General features: G+C 38.5%; 1 protein-coding gene across 5 annotated transcripts; it reads right to left on the bottom strand.

The window, feature by feature from the left end:
* Positions 1-832: 832 nt before the first annotated feature.
* LOC121528497 (cytohesin-1-like) lies at positions 833-24,327 on the bottom strand. 5 transcript variants are annotated; one of them, XM_041815980.1, is made up of 12 exons: positions 24,087-24,327; positions 12,373-12,455; positions 8,623-8,687; positions 8,217-8,283; positions 7,678-7,796; positions 5,703-5,896; positions 5,345-5,493; positions 3,937-4,048; positions 3,287-3,363; positions 3,106-3,177; positions 1,702-1,856; positions 833-1,620 (listed from the first exon to the last, which is right to left on the bottom strand). In XM_041815980.1, the coding sequence occupies exons 1-12, from the start codon at positions 24,172-24,174 to the stop codon at positions 1,542-1,544; spliced, it is 1,260 nt and encodes a 419-aa protein (XP_041671914.1). In that variant the 5' UTR covers positions 24,175-24,327; the 3' UTR covers positions 833-1,541. The 5 variants fall into 5 exon arrangements, with proteins under 5 accessions (XP_041671914.1, XP_041671915.1, XP_041671918.1 ...); XM_041815981.1 differs by lacking the exon at positions 24,087-24,327 and adding an exon at positions 19,950-20,129; XM_041815984.1 differs by lacking the exon at positions 24,087-24,327 and adding an exon at positions 17,142-17,446 and having other exon boundaries at positions 3,287-3,365; positions 3,936-4,048.
* Positions 24,328-24,563: the final 236 nt, after the last annotated feature.

Raw genomic sequence — 24,563 nt, 5'->3', positions numbered from 1 at the left:
TGTTGACCTTTAACAATTTTACCTGGGTAGGCACATGTGCCGAATTCATTGGCTCTCCTTTTAAAAACCAAACACATTCTCACTCTTGAAAATATATTTTGCACTGGGGTTCACTTGTGATGCATCATGTGCAATCAGAATTCAAGCAAAATGTGTCTGTCTACACACAACCAGTCAAAAGTGGAAATGTTTGTTGCTACTAAGGAGATGAAATCAATTTAGGTGACTTCTGAGAGCAAAACTGATTAAAAGTTGATATCATAGCTAGGTGGAGACAACATGAGAGACTGAGAAAGAAAAAATTATGCGAGATGGCTGACTAGAAGGAAGATGATGAAGAAGACCAAGAGAAACAATAGAAATTTCAGATAAGATTCTAGTAACTGTGATACACCAAGTTCTTCTTGGAATGACAATGGGGGGAGCAGATGAAAAATCACTTGTTCAGTCAAACAATCTCGTATAGCCCCAATTCATAACCAAAATGATCCTGTAACATTTTAAAAAAGGGCAGTACAGACCGTACTCTGTGATGTAGCTTATTATTGTAAAGACCAGTATGGGAAGAGTGAAGAGGGCGATGCAGAAAGAGGGACAAGAGAAACAACAAACCAACTGGAGGACAAATTTACGACTGTCATGGTCAAAAACGTATCTCCCTTTTTGTAGGGTAAGGCTATAACTTCAATAATGATGTCAGCAATATGTGAAGAATTAGCAATTACAGCCATGATTGATAGAAAACAAAACAATATTAGCATTAGCAGCTAGGATGACAATGAAATAAAACTATCAATAATTTTAGAATTAATAAACAAACCACAGATGGAAGTTTGTTGTTCTGCAAACTTTTAATGAGAACAAAAAGAACTTAAAACAATAAATTACAGGAAATCTGGATAAATAAATATCATGCTTTTTGAGCATTGCCTTCATTTTTCAGTAACAGTTTTTTTGACTAAAGACAAACAGCAGTAAGAAAACAGGCTTGGAAAAACAAAAATATTTTATGGCAAAACAGGTGTAACAATAAGGTCCTGGATGAGATGAGTCCTGCACTTCTTATCTTCCAGTTGATTTCTTCATCAAGTATTTAAATAAATGAGACAGGGTTTTTTTAAGTCTAGAAAACAGACCTTTAGTGATTAAACTTTAAAAAAATGGTTTCAGGCCCATGCTCCTGTAGGATGAGATTCATTCAACACCTCAAACTCCTTTGACTGTAACAAGTTTTTCATCACATGGTGCATAAGTGTTTATAAATCCTAATTCAGATACAATTATTTTTGTTCCAGTCAGTTTCTCATCCCAGCTCTTGTCTTCTTCATGTTTCACAGTCCTTCCAGCAGGTTTAAAGAGGAGAACAGAGAATGATGTATAAAGGCAGGACTGTAGGAGGAGTGTGTTCAAATAGGATAAAGAAGTCAAAGACTTCAAATCAAACCTGAAGAGAACAAGCTGCTGAAGATGACAGAAGATAGCTCCTCTGTAGCAGGTCCACAAGTTTCAGGTCCAGAGTCAAGATCCAATCCTCTGCGGCTCTACAGACCCTTCAGAGTTGAGACCTTCTTCTTCCGAGCAGCAAGCATCTCGTAGAACGGGTCTTTGCTGATGGCTGCTCTGCAGGTTTGAGGAAGAGGAGAGTTGGTCAACAATGAGAAAATAATACTGAGATAGAGAAAGAGGGTAAATGAGGCTGACTTGATGCTGTTGATCCACTCGTCCTTCTCCTCTGTAGTCGGGGCGGAGATCCTGTAAAAAGTGTGGTTACCCTCGACGACTCGGCCGTCTGCCTCTGTCTTGCAGGCTTTGATCACCTGATCTTTGTGGTCCGGGATGAAGAGCTCGAAGCAGTTCTAAAAGAGATAAAAAGAAAAACAAGAAGTATGAACAGAAATGAAAACAAACCCTGTTTGTAGGATTTGGAAGGAATAAATAGATTTCCTGACAATGACAGACATGAAATGATTCCAGGAATTACTCTTTAAATCAGGGGTTTGTGGAGGGCCAGAGGCAGCTCTGTTTCTGCTAACATTGACAGGATTTGAAGGGGAAGATAAATACATTTTGTAATTTAACCTTTAATTAGTCAGGGAAACCTCACTGAGATGAAAATCTATATTTTAAGTGTCCTGGCAAAGGCAGGCAGCATCACAGCAGCCAAAGTTTGCAACAGATAATGTCGTTCTACTAAATCAGTTACTGGATATCTATCAACAGTTGGTGCAAGAGACACACAGTATTAAAAACATGTACAAAATATTTAAAACACCAATGCTGTTGTTTCATCTGTGTAACTTTTTGGGTCCATCTATATTTACATGCAGAGGTTTTCTTGTGCCTTCACCAGGTTCTTGTTTGATAGTAATTTTGAAAAGGTTTGGATGTATTGTCCTTTTCTCTCTCTCTCTCATTTTCCCCATAATTTTAGGCACATTTATGTTTTTTTCCCTCTTAATCTTTATTTTTGAAATTGAAATGTTTTGGGCATTATTGCAGTTTCCCCCCTTATACAGACACTATGTAAATTCCACCACCAGAGGGCTCTTCATCAAAACAATAAAAATGATGACTTCAGCCCTACTTGCATGGTATTAGTGCTACCTAGGGACCCCTGGTGGCACTATGTAATAATCACATGGGACATATTTGTTTTTAATCCCATGCACTCAACCATGTCTGTAACTTGGGGAGTAAAAATTTCAGGGCACATGTCCTAACACATTTTAGTGCAAACACAGGCTAATACTAATCCCATGTTAACTGGCACTTCTGTAATTTAGGGTGGTAACTACATGGGGTTTTTATGGTCTCGGCAGCTTTTTCTGATGAAAATTAGAGGCTGTGTAGGAGATTGTCTACCAAGTTCTGACAAATACGGGCCATTGTATGTTGACAAATGACTTTATTTTGCGTGATTTCTTCATTTACAGTCTCCTCTGCCTCCTACACCTCCTCTTTAATTTCTGGAATTTCCCCTTGCGGGATTCATAAAGGAATATCTAATTTATCTTAAAGATAAAACTGCTTTTTTTCATTCCTCTCTGATTCAGGTGTTAGTTTAGGTTCTGTAACAAAAAAAATCAAGAAGAGAAGAAAGTTTACCGGTTTCTTGGAATCATCAACTTCTCTGATACTCAGATTCTCCAGTGGAATAATTCCTCGAGGTTCTTTATCCTTTAAAACAGGTTCAAGAAAAAAAACAATTAAGTGATTCACTGAGCCTATTTGGATTTAATATTCTTTATCCTTTATGCTTCAGTGTATCTAACCAGTCAGTACTTACAGTGGTATATTCAAAGTAGTAGAGGCAGTTATCAGTAAGGATAAACCACCGTCTCTTCCAGGTTTTTACCCGTCCGCCTGAGGAAACATTACAGAAAAGGCTTTAGTCTGGGGCCGGAACAGAAAAGTGAACTAGCTATGACAGCAGCAACACTGAAGCACACTGACGCATGGATCAGCAGGTTAAACTGAGATGACTGGTCACAAAAGCTGAGCTTGAAACACGAGGCAGAGGGCAGCAGTTAGAAACAGATGCGAACCAGCTTTTTGTTCACATCTGGGCAAAACAGCACGCAGCACAGGGTGAAAGCAGCTTTTTTTATGAATCCAGTGTGTGATGTGAGGATAAAAGCAAAGAGCCAGAGCATTTAAAAAAGCGCAAAGAGGAAGGAGCGAAGCAGTGCATTACAGCATTAAAGATACATACCTCCTGGAGTCAAAACACATGAAACACAAACAAACAAGAAGAAAGTCAGCAAAAAACAATGACAGGAATAAATATGTCCATAACTTTAAAACAAGACTGTCCTTCTCATGTTGTGGTGTTCCACAGCCTGTCCACTAGAGGGCACTCAAGTGACAAACTAATGTGCATCAGATAGTTTTCATGTAAAGTAGATTGATTTAGTCAGACTGCGAGACGCAACATACCGAGTTTGAGCAGCCATCCCTCTCTGTCGGGGTTAAAGAAAGTGTGAGTGAGGTCGTTCCCATCATCCTCTGGGATCTTAAAGGGTTCATTCTTGATGCTGTCATACAGATTCTACAAACGTTGAACAAGACAATGAGATGAGAACTTTAACAGGAAAAGGTTTTATTCAAGAAGTAGAAAAGGAAGCAAAGTTGTTTTTTTTTTTGCATCAATGGAGTCTCAAAGGAGGCTTTTTTTCCCTCGTATAAAAGTCATGTTCAAAATCATATAGCCTTTGGACTGTTTATTTCCTTTTTCTTTTATTTAACATTGAGAAAATATTCTGAGATACCCTCTGCTAGAGGATTCCTTGCATTGGCGTTTTTTCTGTTGCATTGACCAGGCAAGATCTGAGTTTTGAGAGTGCTGGTTGCTGAGCTCTGGTTGTTGGTTAAAGAACAAAACTGTTACATCTGTCGTTATCTGTCCCCATGTGTGGGGTCGCTTGTATTTGCACAGTATAAATAAAAATCAATGTCTACAAAAATCTACTTCTAAAAAGGAAGCAAATATCAATGAGAAACACAAACAACAATGTATATTGCAGTAATTATTATGCATATTTAAACACTAAAAATATAAACATTGACATGACTACAAAAATTATCATTAAGAAACTACAAATAAATGAAGTTAAAGACTGCTTTACAGAGATCTGTGAGGCTAAATTCAAATTGTTATCAAATAAGAGTCTAGACACAAGTGGTGACCCCACATATTTGACATTTGTCCCAAAGAGCCTCCTTTAACTGCCATCTCACACCTGCCTATAAAATAAGAATTATTCCACTACAGCTCTAGGGGGGTGCTCAAGGTCTAATTTTAAACAGATTTCTCAAAATAAATCATGGTTTAGAAAGTTTTTTACCTAGCTAGTCTGGTTTCCTTTTTACTTTAAACTTCTGTATTGTAAACAGACACGTGTCATTATATAAGGTCATCACTGCAGACTTGATGAGTTAGCGAAAGGATAGATCTAGTCATATCATAGAATGATAGTCTAATTATGTGGTTCACCTCTTGTGTTGCAAATGAGAATACTGAACAATGCGCACAAAAGAGAATTAAAAAGAGAATTTCACAAGTCAACAGGCAACATCTGACTAATCACATTCATCTTTGTAAATTATTTGTCAGGGGCACCCTAATGGTTGAGGTACACCAAGCTTTAATTCTCAGAGTAAAGTTTGAATATTTCTCCCACAGCTACAACTGTTTTGTTGATGAATATACAACAATGTGTAACAGGGCACTATTTATTAGGACAGATAAAATAATTAAGTTCTTGTAGTTGAACTATTTACTGCCTAAAGATATCAAAAACGATTGAGTGATGCTTTCTTTTTCCGTGAACTAAATCTGTCGTACCCTGAGTAGCTCCTCTGGTAAATCTCCTCCGTCGTTGATTCCTCGGTTCATTGCTGTGAATCTCTGAACGGATGGTTTGTCCTTCACGTTGGGGTTGTGTAGACTGGTGTTCAACATGATCACAGCGAACGACAAAACGTAACACGTATCTGTATCGAAAAGGAAAAAGTGGGTTATTCTTAAAGACATGTTTTAGAATAAGATCAATACAACATTCTTCAGAAAATCACCCTGTTGTAATTATAGATAGCTGTATGCCCATACAGATGCAGCCAGACAAAGAGATAAATCTGGCCAAACAGGAGTGTGATGTTTGATTGTAAACTTTTAATCTCCTGGCTGGTTGTGCTTGTTGTACCTGTGCTCTGAAACACCCCGGGGTTACAGCGACAGTATCTCTGAGCGAACGCCTCCATCATGCGGTCGATCTTCTGTGCCTCACCGGGCAGCCTGAAGCTCCACAGAAACTGTCGAAGGGCCTGGACCAGGTTCAGATCTGTGAACTCGTGTAAGTCCAGGAAGGCATGCAGAACCTCGATGTTAAAGTCATCTCTGCACAATACACAACAACCCACACAAACACACACACCCACATGGACATGCACACAAGGGGGAGGAAAGAGAAGAACATGGGCTCACAAACTGAACGCAGCTCACCGAGTTGGCAAATAAAATATTTGGATGAGATGTGATGAATCAGATAAAAACAGATTAAAGGATGATCTACACATAAGCTCATTTATTTCATGTTTTAATAGCATATTGATAAAGCCTGATTATCCTTAGTGCTGCTTATGTACAATCATGTACAGCTCTGTAAAAAAATCCTCAGTACACCTTCTGTTCATCAAAGCACACATTTGGATGTCAAAGCAAGAAAAGCATCGCTCTTACAAGCAAACAAAGCCTAGTTTTCAATATATATTTAAACCTAGGTAGGAGTCTACTCAGTAGAAACCTTAAAAGTTGTAGTTATCAAAGTAGTTTCAACATAATCAAAAAGTATTGACTTAAAAAACACACCTAGCTCTATGTTTGTTTTTAAATCAAATAGGAGATGGAGCCATTTCACCTCTGCCATTACCCATATGATCTCCAACTACTTCTGTTGCTGCTCAGTCAACAATGCCAGATATTGCTCTCCTTTTAAATAGCCAAGAGGAAAAAAGGCTTGGGATCAGTCACAGGTAGCAAAAACATTATTCTCTGTAATTGCAACCATATTTTGTTTAGTGAGACTGTCATGCAACACGACATTTAGAACCCTAACTTAGACAGAACTACAAGCACCAGTGAACAGGTGTTGTTACTAAGGTAGAACCACTGTTAGCATTAATTGTACAGCACAAGCTTGTCCTCCTATGAGAAGTTGAAACGATTACTGTGAACATTTTGAAGGATCATGATCAAAAGGTTCTTTGTAGATGACATCATGCAGCAGCAGAGAACACCCCTTGGAAACCACTGAAATATTCAAGCAAGAAAAGAAAAGTTTAGCAGGCAGGATCTATAAAAGCCTCTGTCTAAAGCCTGGATGAGCAACGTCCTTCGACGTGTTTCCACTAAGTGGTCCAGTTTGATTCAGTACAGTTTTGTCATGGTTCAAGTCCTGATCTTGTTTCTTCTGCTGATGTCTGTCCAGCCTCACTCATTGTGACGGATATCCGTCTCTTTAAGGAGATCCAGATCATTTGGCTCAGCTCAGTAAAGCCGGTTTGTTTGGCTCGAAACCAATCTTCATTTGGTACCGGTTTGGCTTTTTAAATGTGGATTAAACAACGACAAAGGATGGCGAAAAAACGACTGGCACCCAAATGAGAGCTAGCTGCAGTGGCCACATTAAAGAGCCGTTTGTTGGAACAGGCTCGTTCATGAACGGCACATATTTACTTGGTCACTTACCGCACAAGGTTTGTTTGTTGATAGTATATCATTATTATAATTAAAAGCATGTTTGTGACAAAATAAGGATTATTTTATATGTTAAGATGAGCTTTTAGCTCAATACAAGACTCCTCAGGACTCTGGTCTCCCTGCATCAATGATGCTAGCTGCTAGGAGGTCTGCAGGTCTGAGTAATTTGTGATATTGATGGCCTCCACACCAGGTAAATCATTTAAACTGTGGTAAAAAAAAAAACACACACATTTTGGTCAAATGTATGTCAGTGTATGTATAAATTTACTGATGTTAACCACAGTGTAGCAGTCCATTTAGAGCTGTAAAGTCCTTACTTTCCTCTGATCCCATTCATTTCTAATGGCTGCCCCCCACTTCCTGGCCCCCAATGGACATTTGGGATTACGCGATTGTAAACAACCTATAATACTCACCTCTCCCCAAGGTAGTCGCCAATGGCTGTCTTATTAAGACCTTCCCCCTTATAGAGAAACTGGGCTATGTCATCACTAGTGTTTTTCAGGAGAGAGCTGTCGATCAAGAACCGAATCCCCTTAAAAAACAAACCAGAGAATTACAGTCTAGTCAGTACATCACAAAAAAGCACTCCATTGAACTTCTTTCGAAAATAAACAGGGACAGAAAGCAGTTTTGCTTCATAGCAACTGATAAGACTATTTTAACAAAAAATAGACCAACACATTCAGACAAAAACTGCTTATTAGATTTTTAACATTAATCTGCCTACTTCTCCAGGTTTATCACTAATGTTATATTTTTAAGGTTTAAGGCGTTTGTAGGACAAAACAAACATTTAAAGAAAATGGGATGCATTTTTTCCATGTTTTTGAATTTCTTTAATGTGAACCATGAATCAATAAAGGAGGGTAAAAACAACATCTATATTGACAAAAAAAACTGCAGTAATTTGCAGCTTATCTTTGACTTCTGAAAGAGCCCAATTAATCCTCACCTTCTTCGGGTCCATGTTGAACTTCTTTCGGCCCATGGCCATCTGTTTGTTCCTCTGCATACTTTTCCTACACAGATTAAAAAGAACAAAACCTCTCAATTCAACACAATTTAGATCATTCTTTCAATTTCTTATAAGCAGAGACCAAATCTTGAGATTCTTAGAACAGCGATGGCTGTTTTTTCTCGATTTCCTGAGTCAATTAACTAAACAACCACTGGAGAAACTATCTGACAGCTTAATCAATAATGTAACCAACTATTGGTAATATTCAGCTTGTTGAGCTGTTTTTTTCAGATGATTTTTGCGTCTTTTTACTTTGAGTGCACTTCCTCTAGAACCACAGCTGAGCGAACCATAGCTGCCCACACACATGCACATAAAGGGTTGTTGAAAGGCACTTTACCTCTCTTCAGTCTGGCCCAGGCTTTCAATCTCTATGGTCACCTCTGCTATCTCATCCTTCAGCCGCTGAGAGCAGACAGCAAGACAGGAGGAGCACCATGAAACAGAAACAGACAGAGGGAAAGAAAAGAGATTATTTTTTACTTTTATGCAAAAACAGTAAACAAACAAGTAAAAAATAGCCATTATTGTGATGTCTGACCCTTCCCATAAGCCTTTGAGATTGCTTCAATCCATGTGGCGTGCTTTACACATGGTTGTCTGGTCCGGCTACATCTCTGACCAACACATCCAGACGACTACTTTACAGACAAGCTGACCCAGAAAATATAACCCTAAAAGTGCAGCCGTGATTCACTCTCCCAGTCCGTCTCTGTCTTCTTCTCTGCAGGAGTTTTGTTGAACAGCCACCCTCTACAGAAAATCCTCTCTGGGAGCCGAAGCACCTGTTCTGGGGTCAGCGCTGACCACCCTTTCCCCTGATTCCCTCTCCCCTGTGCTGACCCAGATTTACCCAGCCGGCCCCCTCCGCTCTTCCCTTCGTGACTCCCTCCCTGGCCAACTGAGTGTTGCACTGGAGGGGAGACGCCGGGCATACGTGGGATCAAAGACTTTGACTGGCTTAGCTGAGCTGCACTACAGAGCTCAGAGGTTATGAGTGGAAAGAACAGAAGAGAGAAACAGATGGAAAGAAACACTGAGCCAAGCAGAAAAGATAATGAACTGAGATAATTATAGAAGAGAAAGAGACGCAGACGAGTCTCAGAGTCGAACTATAATCATCTACAACTCCCACTGAGTGTGTTAAAAAAGGTAAACAAGGTGAATAACTGCACTTGTCTGGATTCCTCCATGTGTGTTTCCATGGTTACCCTCCCACATAAACAAGCAGCATCGTCTGTCTCCATTACCGGAATATTTCATGGCTCATTACCCATCAACCCCCCAGGGCGAGACCTGGTGAGCTTAGAGGAGAAATGCGCAGCGCCACAGTCGACCTCGGTAATAAAGTCCATCAATCTACTAACGCAGTGTCGCTCCCTGCAGGGCATGTTTGTGTTTAAGACAGTATTGTACATTTTGGTTTGATCTCTTTATGTATTCTAGAGGTCCTGCTTACTCAAAATGGACAAGGGATTCTGTTTGATAGCTGTTTGATAGTTATTCAAATAATTGTAATGGAAATTATAACCAGCTTTCTTTAGGTCGTTTTGTTCTGCTGGGGATTCAAAACATCTTCTAGATTACTTAAATATTATCTTGTAATATCACTCAGTGCTATAATCAATAATACATACGGATGCAACTGTATTGATGTGATAGTGTATCACTGGTTTGTTATATTTTGAAAAGCAAGAAGAGTAAGATTAGACTTTACACTTACTAAATGCCACAAATCCTTAAATAATCACAATGTTTCAAACAGAGGTCTTTTTCGGGTGATATTCAGGGATGCGCTATATTGGATTTTTGCCAATTTTTGATATGCTGATATTAACAAATTACATTAAGCCAATACTGATATTAATACCGATAATGAAATGTAGTTTGGACAGAAAATGCCAGTCCTAAAACACATAATTTAAAGTTTGAGGACAAAAACATTGAGTAACTATTCAGCACTGGAATGGGAATGATAACCTGCCAAAAAGGAAGGAAGACCGGCTGTGCTAGCACTGCTAACGTTAGCCACATACTGTAAACTAACTTTGCATCGTTATGGTGTGAACTTGTTTAACCATTACAGTTTGAAGCTCAGGATAAATTAACTCGCCTTTAGACAAATTAAATACAGAATTATATTTCACATTTTATCGGGTGGCCTACTGAATTCAATCAAATTTTTTGATTCATTCAACAAATATGCAGACATCCCCACTTCTCTGAGTAGCTATTTTTAAACTGCCCTGTACCTACAGTACATGCTATGCAACTAATTTGACCTTCTTCTATATTGTGACAGGGCAGTAGACGTTTACTTTTTTGAACTGCAAGTTAGCATTCTGGCCAAGATATTTCTGTTCCATCAAGTTTTTCTGACTTTCTAAAATGTTTGAATGAAATGTACAGTACGGCAGATGTTAAGGACACCTCACCTTAAAGGTAAATTTTAAAAGTATTACCAATATAGTTTAGTAAGAATGGCTTTTATTGTGCATGCTGCATTTGCCTTGCCTCCAACCTTTTTGTTCCAAATATTTCTCTATGAGGGTGTGAGCTTTGCCTTCATATTCTCTTGCACTAGGTGTAAATTCAGATAATTCAAACTTATTCAAAATCAGGTAATAAAATTGTTCTGCTTTAGAAGTGAAATTTATTTCCCTCAGAGGTAATGCACAAATGTGCGGCATGTATGCAGTATGCCCTATGACTTTCTGTTAAATGCAAAGCTGCTGCTTCCAGTGATCATGGTTGAAGAATAAACAACTCAAAGACAATATGAAGAAGGTCATCTTTTTCTTTAAACCAAACACAATGTGGAGAAAGACCCACTTCACTGATATTAATTAACCCTGTCCGGACTCATTACTCCTCCAGCTACAAGGACACAGATTTCCTGTGTAGTTAGAACAACGGAAATGACTGTAATTCTGCTTAATCAGCCCAGCACATTTAAATAATTATGTCAATGATTCTCTTTCTAAAGGATGACCTTTATCTGAAGGCAAAATTGTTATGCGTTGAGGGTGACAGTTTGATGGGTTACAAAATGCATGGCAAAGCAAGTTCATTTATAAAGCTCTATTCATAAAGCAATTTAAACAGCTTTACAGAATCAAATACTGAAAATAAATACTGTAATAATTAAAAGACAGCAAAGCACCACGTAAGACTGTGGCGGCTCAATTAGTTCATAAAAAAGAAGGCTAGAGGGTTGATAAATATTCAAGCTTGGGATTATTTTAATCACACATTTTTCCTGAGTTCTCTGTCATATGCACTGCATTATTTGGGGGTCTACAGATGATGTCAGATGAGAACCATGTCAAATACTACAACAAATACTGATAAGAGATACTGATGATAGATAAAAAGCACAAGTTTGTTTAATTTATATTCACAAATCCTTGTGTTAATCAAATCATTCAAGAGCTGGTCAAAACACCACATCCATATGTGATACTGGCTGGGTGTCACGAGTGTAATGCCTGTTTTTTTTTTCATCTTGCAAACAAACATACCCAGATAAAGAGCTGACACAGACAGTCCTGCTAATTTATTTAAGGCTGAATGGGAAACCAATGCAGGGGGGGATCCTGTCCCTAAAGGCAAAGGTAGCTTCAGGAAAACATACACACAAAGATGTACACTTGAGACCCTCCCCCTTCAAACACTAGCACCCCACACAAAGAAGATCATCCATTGTGAATGTGTACAGTAACGCTCCAGTGGGCAGATGCCTATACCCCCTAACCCTCCCAATGCACTAGTCTAGACGTGGAGGTACAAATTCTACTCAAGGACACAGAGAGCACAGAGGACCACCTGAACAATGAGAGGTTCAGACAAAGAGGGAAGAAAAAAAAAGTGTGCATAATGTACAATCCTGTCTTTCTTGTTATTTCCTTACAAAATGCAACTCAAGTTAAAGGACAAGTTTACAATTGATCAAGTATTCATGAAAAGCAATAGACACTTCCTCCTAAGAACACTTATTTGTGTTTTGTTGCTTTATTCATTCATACTGTGAAGTTTAACTCCCCTAGCTTCAAAAGAGGCTTGGCAAATGTGTGCATGTGTGTCTTTTTACTTGTATGTCGTGCAGTAGTTCTTGTTTTCTGCGGCGGATGCTCTCCAGCTCCTGTCTCTCCTCTGGACTGAGGTCATCAGGCACTGAGGAGAAAAACACACACAGCACTCAGATACAAAGATCTAACATTCTCTCCTACACACAATAGCTGGATGGCATAACAACACACACACACATATGGAAGGAGAGTGACCTGAGAGTCCCACTGCTCTGGCTCACTATGGCAACACAAAATATGATCATTCAGAGCACACTGCCAGCATCTACAGCCCAAAGTGGAGGATGAAACTGAACCCCTTTGTCTAATACAAAAGCATATACACACAAACACACAGCATACACATATATGCACTACTGGAAAAGAATGACTTTGGTCACAACAAAACATCAAAAGTTAAATAAAAGAGAGGAATAAAAAACTACAATAAAAACATTTCTCCTTTTTAGTTGCATCGTACCACTTAAACATGCAAAAGTCTTTTTTTACATGAGGATCCAAGAAAAACAAGTCAAGGCTTACTCAAAGGTCATCCAAATACAAAAAATGCTGCCAGTCATTGTTGCTGGAAGATTTATTAAGCCTTTGACAAAGACCACGATATCTAAACATGATTAATTTAGTTTTTACTATCTTCAACAACATACAAGGGTTTAAAGTTTTTTATGCCTTTATTAGTTAGTAAGGACAGTGGGTAGTATCTGAAATTAGAGAGAAAGAGTAGGGAGTATGACATGCAGGAAAGGAGTCATATGTTCGAATTCACCCCAATCAAGGACAACACCCTCTGTACATGGGGCAGGCAAACTAACCACCAGGTTACTGGGGCCCCAGATAGTAGAACTTTGCAAAGAACTTGCCTTACAGGAAATCAAGCTCCTTGTTCTTGAAATATAACTTAAAAAAGCAACCTAGTATTTTCTTTCCTTAAAACAAAACTCCTCGTTACTAAGAGCGCTTGTAGGCTGAGGATTATGTCTATAGATGAGTATCAAAATCTGGTACCAGCACAGTACCGGTACCAACACACTACCGAAATACAACACAGATGTTGGTGCATCATTTCTGTACCCTGCCACCCCAACATGACTGCTGTCACTACAAAGGAGTCACTCGAATTATGTGTGAACAAGTTACACCTGTTTCCTTTGCTAATATGTTCTATTTCTGAATTGTTTACGAAACCCACACAGCTTTAATTCAGCTGCTGATGTGTAAAACACTTTCTCTCACTTACAAGTTTCAAATGAAGCACCGTCTAGGTACAAAAAAAGCATCGGTTTAGCACCGCTATCAGAAAAAAAACACATACAACACCCAACCCTAATTATGTCTGCCTACTCCACATACAGAGGCTGTTGTCTTTAAGTGGCATCTCTCTTTTCCTGCTAGTTATCCCCACTTGCTTCCCAGTTTATGATTTTATTCACTGTTCTATCTCTGTAATTAAGGCATAAAAACAAGATCAAGTCTTTTAATTTACTTTACTTACTGTCCAGCCCTTGGAAAATGACTTATTTCATCAAATAGTTATGTATTATTTAGGGCTGTCAAAACATTACAATTTTTAAACGCAATTCATCTCAGAGTTTTGGTCGTTAATCACGATTACTCGCACCATTTTTAATGCATTTTAAAATTCCAAAATTTTACAATTCAAACTATTTTTATGTCATTTTTGGAATTTTTCTGCTGTCTTAAACCAAGGGTAATTGACTTACTGTTTCAATACAGACCAACTTAAAAAGTAGATTGAAGATTGAAACATAGACTTAACCACAGAAAAAGGAACTTGCAGTGGATTGAAAATGAAACAAGAGACTATTAAAAAGATGCTGATTACTTTTGACTTGTCCTCTAAATGATTTGTGAGTATTTTAAAGTGGAATGAGACAAAAGGAGCAGTAGTGGGCTTATTGGACATTACTGTGGCTGCACCAACTGTGCTGTGGCAGCCTTAACCAAAGTGTGTTGAAAAGGGACAATAAAGTATGCAATTAATCACGGTTAAATATATAAGTGCACTAATTGTGGACCTTAATTAACTGTGATTAACTCAATAAATCTTGACAGCCCTAGTATTATTGGTTAAAAAACTGTAAGTGTAAGAATGTGAAACACTCAACATTGAACAGAGGGAATCTAAAAAGTTGGAATGGCTTAATAAAGTGAAAATGTGTAGCAGTATTATGACCGTATACAGTAATGTGTGACAATATACAGAACTGACACAAGCCAACTAAAATTGTGCAACATACTGAAGCAGAGACAGCCTCTATTACAACAATTAAATCATATCTGAATTTCAAAAACAAAGAACATCACAGGAGAAGAAATGTTTAAAAAGTACACATTTTGAAGTACTGTAGATTTAAAACAAGATAAAGGTTTTAGAAAGAAGTGATTTCTTTTCCAAGTTAAGTAAATAAATTTATCAAAATTAATCCCAAGGAAAACAATCTTCCATTGACAAAAGCTCATTTAGACTCTCTCATCTTACTGCATCGGGTGAGCTCCTGTGTCCATCCCGCCTTACATCTATTACTCACTCCTAACAGTTCACGACTGATAGAACAGAAGCTCACCAGCCCACAGACACTGCAGGGGTGTGATAAGATGAAGAGGGAAGTACTGACCTGTCAGCTACTGACTTGTGGTTTTTCTTCAGAAAACTCAAAAGAGGAGAAAAAAGCCCCAAAAGTTTCACATCCAGTAATACGAGAAAATGTTTAACATGGCTGATCCTTATGTTACGTATTATAAACGTCATGCTTCTGCACAGTCACCTGCTGCTGAAATTCCCCTATGTTTTTCAATGAAAACAAACCTTTATGATGAGTTACAGGCCAAAGCTAGGCTTTAATGAAGGTTACAAAGATTTTACATACTAATATATTTTATATATATATATATAGTATGTAGATATATATATATATATATATAGACAGCATTGATAATCATTCCATGCTTTTTTTTCTAAATTAGCTATTCCACTAAAAAAATACTGAAATAGAGCATATCAAATAAATGAATGAATACATAAATACTAATACAGCTTTTGGGTCCATATCAGACCAGAATTTCACATCCTTTGTACCACACAACCACACAAAACGTATCATTATTTGTAGAGCACAGCAACAACAATGTGCTGGATTTAGTCCTAATAATCAATATTAAAGGCAGACTTCCAACTCCAATGATGTACTGATGCATGCTACACACTAACCCCCCTAAAATTACAGACTACATCCAAAAAGTTACACTTTCATCTTTTCTTTTTTCCAAAAGAATTAACTTGAAAGAAAGGAGTTTTTGGAGGAAAGGGTTCCTACTAGAGCTGGGCAATTAATCGAAAATTAGATTAAATCATAATATGGCCTGCTGCAATTTTCAAATTGCAGAAGGTGCAATATGTCTTTAACCTGGAATTTATGTCAAACTACTAGTTTAAAACTTTTTTCTTGCAGCAGAGATGTTATGTATTACATAATGATGCAATCATTCAAGAGTCTCTTTCTAGAATGGTCCACAAAAAACCCTACTTTCTTCATTTTTATAATTTTGTCTTATTAAATATGAGAATGACAATACAACAATTCATCTCCAGTTTACAATATGAGTCAAAATCATCACAATTAGCTAGGTATTTTTTTCAAAATTGTTCAGCCCTTGTTTAGGCTAATAATGTATTCATTGTAATATAGAATGATTTATTACTTGTGTTTGTTGGAAAATAGCCTACATAAGATGAGGAACTCAAGGAATAATCACATTTCAAATCGCAATTGCAATATTGGGTAGAAAAAACCCAATTAGATTTTTTTTCCAAAATTCAGTCCTAGTTCCTACAGTAGAAACTGCTATGTAAGAAAAAAGAAAATGAAAAAAAACAGGCATCCTTTAAATTTTAGGGAACATTTGTTAATAATGACAAAAAATGCCTATCAGTTCCCTTTATTTGTTGTCAAGTTGATAGCTGTATGCCCTAAAAAAGTACAGCAACATGAGTTCAAAGTTCAGAAAAGAAGATCTCTGTCAAACTATCAAGACTTTCTTATAACATGTACGCAAATTAGGTGCAGTGGCATGCCATGTGCCACCGCCTCGGTACTGACATAGTTTGCATCCTGCCGACTCACACAGACATTGCCACACACTTTTATCACACACAAAGAAAACCTCCCAAGTTCAAAAAGGCTTGTGCAGCAGCTCTTATTATAAACCTGTGCCCATTATGTGCAGACAGGCAGTGACACTGGCATTCAGCTAACTTCCTCTCTCTGTCTTCTATTGAGAGGAAATGAGATGATATTTCATGATGCCTGATGGTCCAGCTCTTCAAACATAAACACATTCTGACGTAGATCACAACATGTCTCTCCTGAACCAGCTGCTCTGCATAGTCTCCAGGTCACTGAGCCTGTGTTTGTGTTGGCCCGTAACGAGACACCTTACCATGGCATTGCTGCAAATGACCAGCTGTTATGAACAGCTAACGTACTTAGACTAAAAGCTACCTCTATCCATCTACCTCCACACTCTAGTTTGAAACTTATGCAACAATTAACATCCTGTGCAGACACAGTGACACACAAAAAAGATACAAAAACATCATGTACGTTCTAGCAGCATTTCCAGCAATCTCAAAAAGACGTGACGACATACATGCTCACTCATTCAGATTAAGTTCTTCAAAACAGGTCTGATGCAGAAGTTTGATGACACACTTAACACCTACACATTTGTGTAATAATCCTGAGGCTCATACCACAGAAAGCTTCTGTTCTCACCACTTGGTCTCAGTGCAATCAGAAACACCCAGTTCTAGGCTGATTACTGAGTTGTCTTATTGCTGCTCCAGTTACTTTTTAGGCTCCTCCAGACTCCAGTCAAAAATTCCAGTAAATAAAAAAGCCTGTTTCTGCAGTCCAGTTTGAGGTCTTTAAATTCACAAAAATAATCCAGTCCTGCCCAAGCTTTCCAATCCCAATCCTGTGGTCCTCTGGTGCAGCCTCCCTGCTCCTTAATCCTCACTCATGCCAGCAGAGGGGACACAGGAGGGGAGCGGGCCTGCAGCTAAATGAGGATGAGTGTCTTTGAGAGGGGGAAACCCTTGAACTCTCATCTCTCTCTACCCCACCTCCCCCTCTGTCCATCTTGACTCCTCCCTCCCCGCCTATATGAGCATACCACAAAGACAAGCTCCCCCCCGTGGACACTGGCGTCCGAGAGAGGGAGAGAGAAAGGATTGGAAGGTGCAGTTTTGCATGTGTTTTCTAAACACTGACAAAGTTGAGCAGGCATGAGGTAAACCCCACCTCTCTTGGACACAAGCAACAGCTAAAAACCAAAATGTAAAAATATATCACTTAACAACAGGTTTTGTTCTTAAATTAGACTTGATGAAACCATCCCCTGCACACACAAAGACTAAACAGTTTTGTTTAATCTTTAACACAGTCGACAAGGTGGGACTATTATGCTGCCTGACCGATTGATATAAAAAGCACAATGACCAAAGTGAGGGCAACGTGGCTCTGACTCTAATCATAGGTGGCAACGGAGCCAAATCAATATCGGCGTAAACTGTAATTAAAGGAAAATGCTCTATGTATGTTTGTGTTTTGAAACAAAGTTGGCTTCAAGGCCACGTGCAAAAGCCTGCTCTTCCACGTTGAGCTTTTAAGCCAAGACCTTTTCCAAAACCTAACCAGATAGCATTTGTACCAAAACCTCACCAAACTTGAACTGCTTTTTAATGTTAACCGCTGACTGTGGGTTAGGTTTATTTTATAGAAATCTGTGCCTAGATGAAGGTTAAGTTTATGGTTTGGTTTTGAACTGTTAAGGCATTTTTAACACTGACATCAAAGAGACTAGAATAGCAGTGGTGTTAACCTCCAGAGACCTGAGATTCTGTTTGGATTGCATTTTTAGTTTCTACCACTTCTTTGGGATAAGTGAGAACTGACTTAAACCTCAATGGATATTCCAGACAATTATTTCAAAAATGCTAACTGCAGAAATCACTTTGCTGTAGGGAAGCCAAAATGAAATGTCCTCTCATATGCAAGGTTTAAAATATGATTTTATGGGCACAGTGTCACTAGCCAATCACAGCAAAGAGAGGGAGGGTTCGGTTAAGTTCTTCTTGGGTAAAAAAGTATCTCAAAAACACCCTGGGGTAGCAAGATGCCAGGGTTGCCTGGGTCCGTGTAAATAAACAAAGCTGGTGAGACAGTAGAGCTTATTTACAGCGCTAATGAAGTATCTTAGAGTAAAATGAGCTCAATTTTAACCACAAGTATGGCAGCTGATCCAGAACCCAAGGCAAAGCCTTTTCGCTAGGACTTGAAAATAATCTTTGTTTTTAGATTGAAAGATTCAGTGTCTGGCACAGTTTACAAGGCATTAACAGTCCATTTGAGCATTCACAAGGCGATAATTGTCTGTTTAAATGTTCCCTGGTCCATGGAGAACAAGCTAAACAGAGTGATATAATCGAGTGGTTCTGGTAAAATCCCTGGTGACTGATTGTATTCACACAAGGACAAACTGTACCTTCACACAGAGAAGAAAAACACTCTTAAAAGAAAGAGACAAGTGAAGAAGTGTCTAATAACTTGAGCTACTCTGTCAGGGTGAAGTGTCTCTCAGGCAGGGAGACGCAACTGGGGTACGTTTTCTTATTGATTTCAGCTTTAAAGCAAAGTGGAAATCACTGTGCTAAAGTGAAAAACCACAAATAAACTACAGTACACTAGTGCACTCATGGAAGTTTTTATAATTCCTTCATGACAGCAGCTACCAACTAAGACAACCCATGTTATTAGCTGCCCACTCTGATATCATTTCCATACCTAAAACAATGAGTGATGTTATTTTAAACTAAATTTTGTTATTCTGGAGCCCTCAATGTTTTTACAGGGTTTTCCTTCCTGATAGCATTAAAGCACATCCTGTGGAGGTGCTCAAAGGAAAACAGTGCAGTTAAGAAGATGCTGATTTACGATTAATTATGGACGTTTGGTGCTGAATTTTAAAGGCAAGTTCACAATTTCTGACTTCTTGTAGTCTTCCCAAACTGTTCCTTTGAGGCACTGTCCACACTGAGTCACAAGTTGGGAGACTGCAGTCAAGTCAACTAGTAATTTAGAGGGCAATCCCTTCATTTCCCTCCAATAAAGAGTGCATTGATCGTATTTATAGACAGCATGAACTATAAAGTGCTGCCCTGTCAGCACAAATCCCCATGAGGTCTGGCCTCAATCCAGATTAATAATAATGGCTCTCTTGTGCCCGTTAATAAAGCCTGCTGCCACAGAGCATTAACAAAATAGTCAAGTCAGATAGGGACTTGTTGCTCCCTCTCTCGCTCTCTCTCAGGACGAAAATAAGCAAAAACTTGCAACAATCCGTGTTTTCATTAAATAGGTGAGCGCTTGCTTGAGTTACCTTTCGTTAGATAAAGTTACATCAGTTGCTAATTGGCTAGCTATCCTGGTTAGCCACAGTCTGGTTAGCTGTAGGTTAGCTCGGTTCACTGTAACTACACACAGCGACACAGGCAACTTACCAACTCCGTCCTCCGACTTTAAAACCATGTCTGTGTGTTTGTCGACGCCGGCTCGGACAACTTTTCACCTTAAAGTTTATCGGAAGGTCAAAAGGTGTCGAAGTATTTCACAGAGGGAACCGTTAGACTGGCAGTTGATGACAACTGTCTGTGGAAGGACAGCCGGTGTTGGGGCAGGATGACATAGGCGCGGCTTCGACCGGAGCAGCCAATCAGAGAGCGGTTTAGAAAAACCAAAGTTCCCTATCTATCTACAAACTTTATCCACCCAACAGTTTAAATAGATTACGATAGCTTCAGTCCATATAAGGACTAATACGATCGTTAATACTGACTCGAAAGTTGTGATTAAAAGATCTTTTCTTTATCATAATTACTAGATACTGAGTCTATATGAGGAGATGGTGACTCATCTTTGACTTAATAACAGTCAGCTCTGACTTTGAATTTTATTATTTCAGCCCAGCATGTAATTGTGTAGTGCCTGCCCTTTCATTTGAAACCTATTACATAACATAGCAATAATTCTGTGCTTCATATCCAGGAGGACAAACAGAAACTTCAGTGTTCCTTGGATAGGCTTATATGGGTATAACTGCATGCTTATAAAACAGTTTGATGTCTTTTGACCTTGAGATAAACCTTAACACTGCCTGGTGTGTACTTCTATAAGTCTGAATCAGTGGCGAATTTAGCAATTTTGGGGCCCTAGGAGAGCACATGCATGGGGCCCCCCAAATCCATTGACAACCCCCCCCCCCCCCCATATACTGTTGAATGAAAAAATGTATATATAAATTGTTAGCAATGCGGTTTGAACAGAACATGTCAAAAAATTTGAAAATGTGTATTTGGAGAGTCTAAATCAGCATCAGGTTACCCGATGACATCCGAGCTGTGTGATACTAAGTATGCTTCTTCTTAGATAAAGAGTATGAAGTTATACATGATATAATACAACATATTTATTTATAAAATATAAAGTATAAGGTTTATCTATAGAAATTTAAAATACAGTAAACTTTAAAAATGTAAACAAAAAAAAGGAACAATTTTCTCAAAAAAAAAAATATCAGTTCCATTTTTGCTTCTTTTTTTTCTGTTTTGGTCATGTTTTATCAACCAGAACCATTCAGAAATTGGCAAAATATGTTTATTTGTTAATATATGTGAAAAAATATTTCTTATAGAATAATTAGTAAAATGACAGTTACACCACATGATTTGTTTTTTGAGTTGTTTTTTTTTTTTGTATAAAACGATTTTAAAAATGTAGTTCTCAAAAAATATATGTTATTTACATTTTATTTAGGGCTGTAAAAAATGAATTATTTAAACACGATTAAAATCAGGATTTCTTTAGTTAACCGTTGTTAAGCACATCCTTTTTATCACATTCTAAAATTCCATTATTTTGCCTTTAAACCTGTTTCTGTGCTATCTTGGATTTGTCTACTACCAAAAGTACCTGACTACCAGTTTCAGTACAGACATGTTTTTATAGATTAAAGATTTTAACATGAACTTAACTACAGTAAGAAGAACTTGTTATGGATTGAAAATGACATAGGTAAACAGTAAAAAGGTAAATGTTGAAATGAGACATTAAGGAGCAGTGGTGGACTAATTTTACATCACTGTAGCTCCAGGGAGATGGGCGTAACCATGTTTGTTGAAAGCATAAATAAAGCTTGCAATTAATTGCGATAAAACAAATTAGTGCACTAATTGTGGACCATAGTTAATCATGATGAATGCGATTAATCTTGACAGCCCTGTGTTTATTTTTTGAAGCTGTAATGCCACTATAACATGACCAAATGTACTTTATTTTTCAAACTTTAAATGAGTGTGCAAACCCCTCAAAATGTTAATCTATTAGAGGAGAGGATGGTGCAGGATAAAGGGTTTGGTTAGTAATGTGTTCAGGGAGCCCCTATAGCCAGAGCCCCAGGCAATTGCCCATCTTTGTCCAATGGTAAAGTCTGCCCCTGGTCCGAATCATAAGTTTCTGCAAAATAAAAAATATGGCCTTCATTTGAGCAGGACAGCATATATTCAACGAGAAAATGAGGGAAAATAGCTTTATAATGGTATCCCCCAGCTGGTGAAGAGCATGAACATATTTATCTTCATGGGTGTGGGGATTAAGGAAACAGTTTTGATTTTGAAGATGGATGGCTTTTGTGTGAGGCTAAGAGGAAGGGAGAGGAGAGGATGCAGGGAAGGATAGAGGAAAAGAGGCCAGAGGATTGCAGCTGTGAGCTTGAATCAGTGCTTTATTCAGAGTTTGGACACACCAAAAACAGGATATGCTGAGGAGGGGTGGGGGAACAACTGCTGCTATGAAACAGTTTGAAGGGTCAGCACACTAAAATACTGACCACTTATTTCTATCTTATGAACAGATTACACTGGGACTATTTCTTTGGTGGAGAGTAGTTTTAAAAAGTCTGTTTACAGAGAGGAAACATGTGACATGTGTTTAATGGGCTTTTAAAGTAATTTTCCTTTTAATCATCTACGCATAGAGGCAGACAGTAAATGCAAATGGAAACGTGGACAGTTTGAAAAGACACGCTGAGGGATGGTGGAGAAAATGCAGATTAAAGTGCACAAGCAGGTTGTATGATTTTTTCCACTGGAATACCACAATGTTTTCTCTAATTTAAGGATATCTTTGAAGGTACATTTTCATGTTTTTCTCCAACAAGAGAATCCTAATTAAAAGGCTCTTTTTACTCAAAGATCTAAGGGAATAAACCTTGCTATCTCCAATGAAGGGTTGTTGTGGTTATCTCCAATTGTAGGCACTCTTGCGGAGCACTTTACAGGTTTTTCTCTGGTGCAAGGACATACTACTGAGACCTCACCCTTGTTTGTCTGCAGGACAGAAAAAAACTGCACTAAGGCACCATACAATTGTCTTGACTAGAGAAACTTAGGTGAGCCCTTCACCATGTATTCTTCACTGAGGGGGCACTCAAGATTATATTTTCTCATCCGTAGGGCATCCAGGAAGGCACAAATTGACATTTTCTCTATCTAAAGGGCATCCCATAGAGGCCCCATTTCACATTGTTTCCACTGGCTGGACATTCTTGAGGGCACTCTGCAATTTCTCCAATAGGGTACTCATCAAGAAGGCCCTCAGGATGATTTCTCCAGATTAATTTTCCCTACTAGAGAGAAATTCTCAAGGACATATTATCACAACATCTCCATTGAAACAGTGATTTTTTTTGTAACATAATCATGTTTGATCAACTAAGGGAAGCCTGGAGGAGGCTTTGTAGTGTTTACTCCTCGACAGGGTCGTGTATCCTCTTCATTGAGGATACTACAGATGACATTAAACCAACTTATCAGCTGTGAAGGCCTTCATATGAATCATTATTTTATGAAAGAACAGTATGGCCTGTTAAGAAAATCATCTGCTTCACAGCTAAAGGGCTCATATGAAAGCATGACTGTCACTGAGGTTTTAAGGCTAAAGGCACAGAACTAATGAAGTGAAGAGCAGAAGGAAATAGATGAGGAGATATAGCTTTAGAAAGACAAGTCATAAAAGCAGATCAGAAAATGGAAATAACCCGGTGTGTGCCGCTTTCATTGTGTCACATTTTGAATGAGGACATTTTCATGAAATGAAAGCACCTGCTCTGAGCGAGAGCAGTGGGCAGAGATGGAGATTATCACTCCACGCAAGCAGCACCCACTGAGGAGAAGGACTGTAGAGTAGAAGATGATAGGTGTGCGTCATGTTCTCCAAACTCTGCCTGATTCGTGTGTGCCTGAAAACAGAAATGTCAAAAACACAGAATGGCGCACACGCACCTCCAAGTACTGTGTGTCTCAACAACCTAGCAGAGAATCACCACGGCAACTGAACACTTCGGGCACTTTGTGGCAGTCTTGTTCTCTCTCTCTCTGTCTTAGAGTTACACAAACACAACCCATCTGGGTTAATGATAGTTATAACAATTTAATCTCAGTTATTTTCTAATCAAAAATTAGAGAGAAGTTTATAAAGAAAAGCTTTTACACATCAGAATGATTCAAACTCACACAACTATCCAATATTTTCAGATTTTTGAGATATTAAAATACATGTTTATTTCTTGAAAATATTCTTACCTGTTGATGTTACAGGTGCCCCTGGTTGTACTGATGGACAGAGGAATGCCTGAAAACTGGAGGCACACAGCTCACTCACAGTCCCCATCACTAATACAGGAGTGTAAGATCAAAAAAAGCATTCAAAGATACCAATATCTTCTCAGCATCTCTTTGCGTAATTGCCCTTTATGCTGACATCAGCTGAGAAGAATTCCAATCAGCAACAGGTTCTTAAAAAACTCCAGCATTTAGTGTTTTCTCTCTCGACTGCCACCAGACTCTGTCAGACTCTCATATAAAACACCCTTCACTTTCTCTCTCTCTCTCCTCCCTCCTCGCTCTCTCTCACACTCTTGACCTCTCTCCTGAATCCAGACTCACACACACCACACTTCAGCAAGTGTTCACACAAAAACCTCTCCTTTTATGATGTATGCTGGAGGAATCTTTACATATAAAAAAGGGACATGTATCAGTTGCATAGACACCCGCCCA

Source organism: Cheilinus undulatus, linkage group 20, assembly GCF_018320785.1.
Source record: "Cheilinus undulatus linkage group 20, ASM1832078v1, whole genome shotgun sequence".
Lineage (NCBI taxonomy): Eukaryota > Metazoa > Chordata > Actinopteri > Labriformes > Labridae > Cheilinus > Cheilinus undulatus.
Note: the sequence above shows the minus strand (reverse complement) of the source record. Positions and strands in the feature narration are given on the sequence as shown.

Coding starts and splice junctions, on each gene's coding strand:
- LOC121528497 (XM_041815980.1), bottom strand. CDS start 24,174: ATGGGGACTGTGAGTGAGCTGTGTGCCTCCAGTTTTCAGGCATTCCTC. Junction 12,456..24,086: donor GGCACCTGTAACATCAACAG/GTAAGAATATTT, acceptor TTTTCTCCTCAG/TGCCTGATGACCTCAGTCCA. Junction 7,797..8,216: donor TCAACATGGACCCGAAGAAG/GTGAGGATTAAT, acceptor TTGTTTTTTAAG/GGGATTCGGTTCTTGATCGA.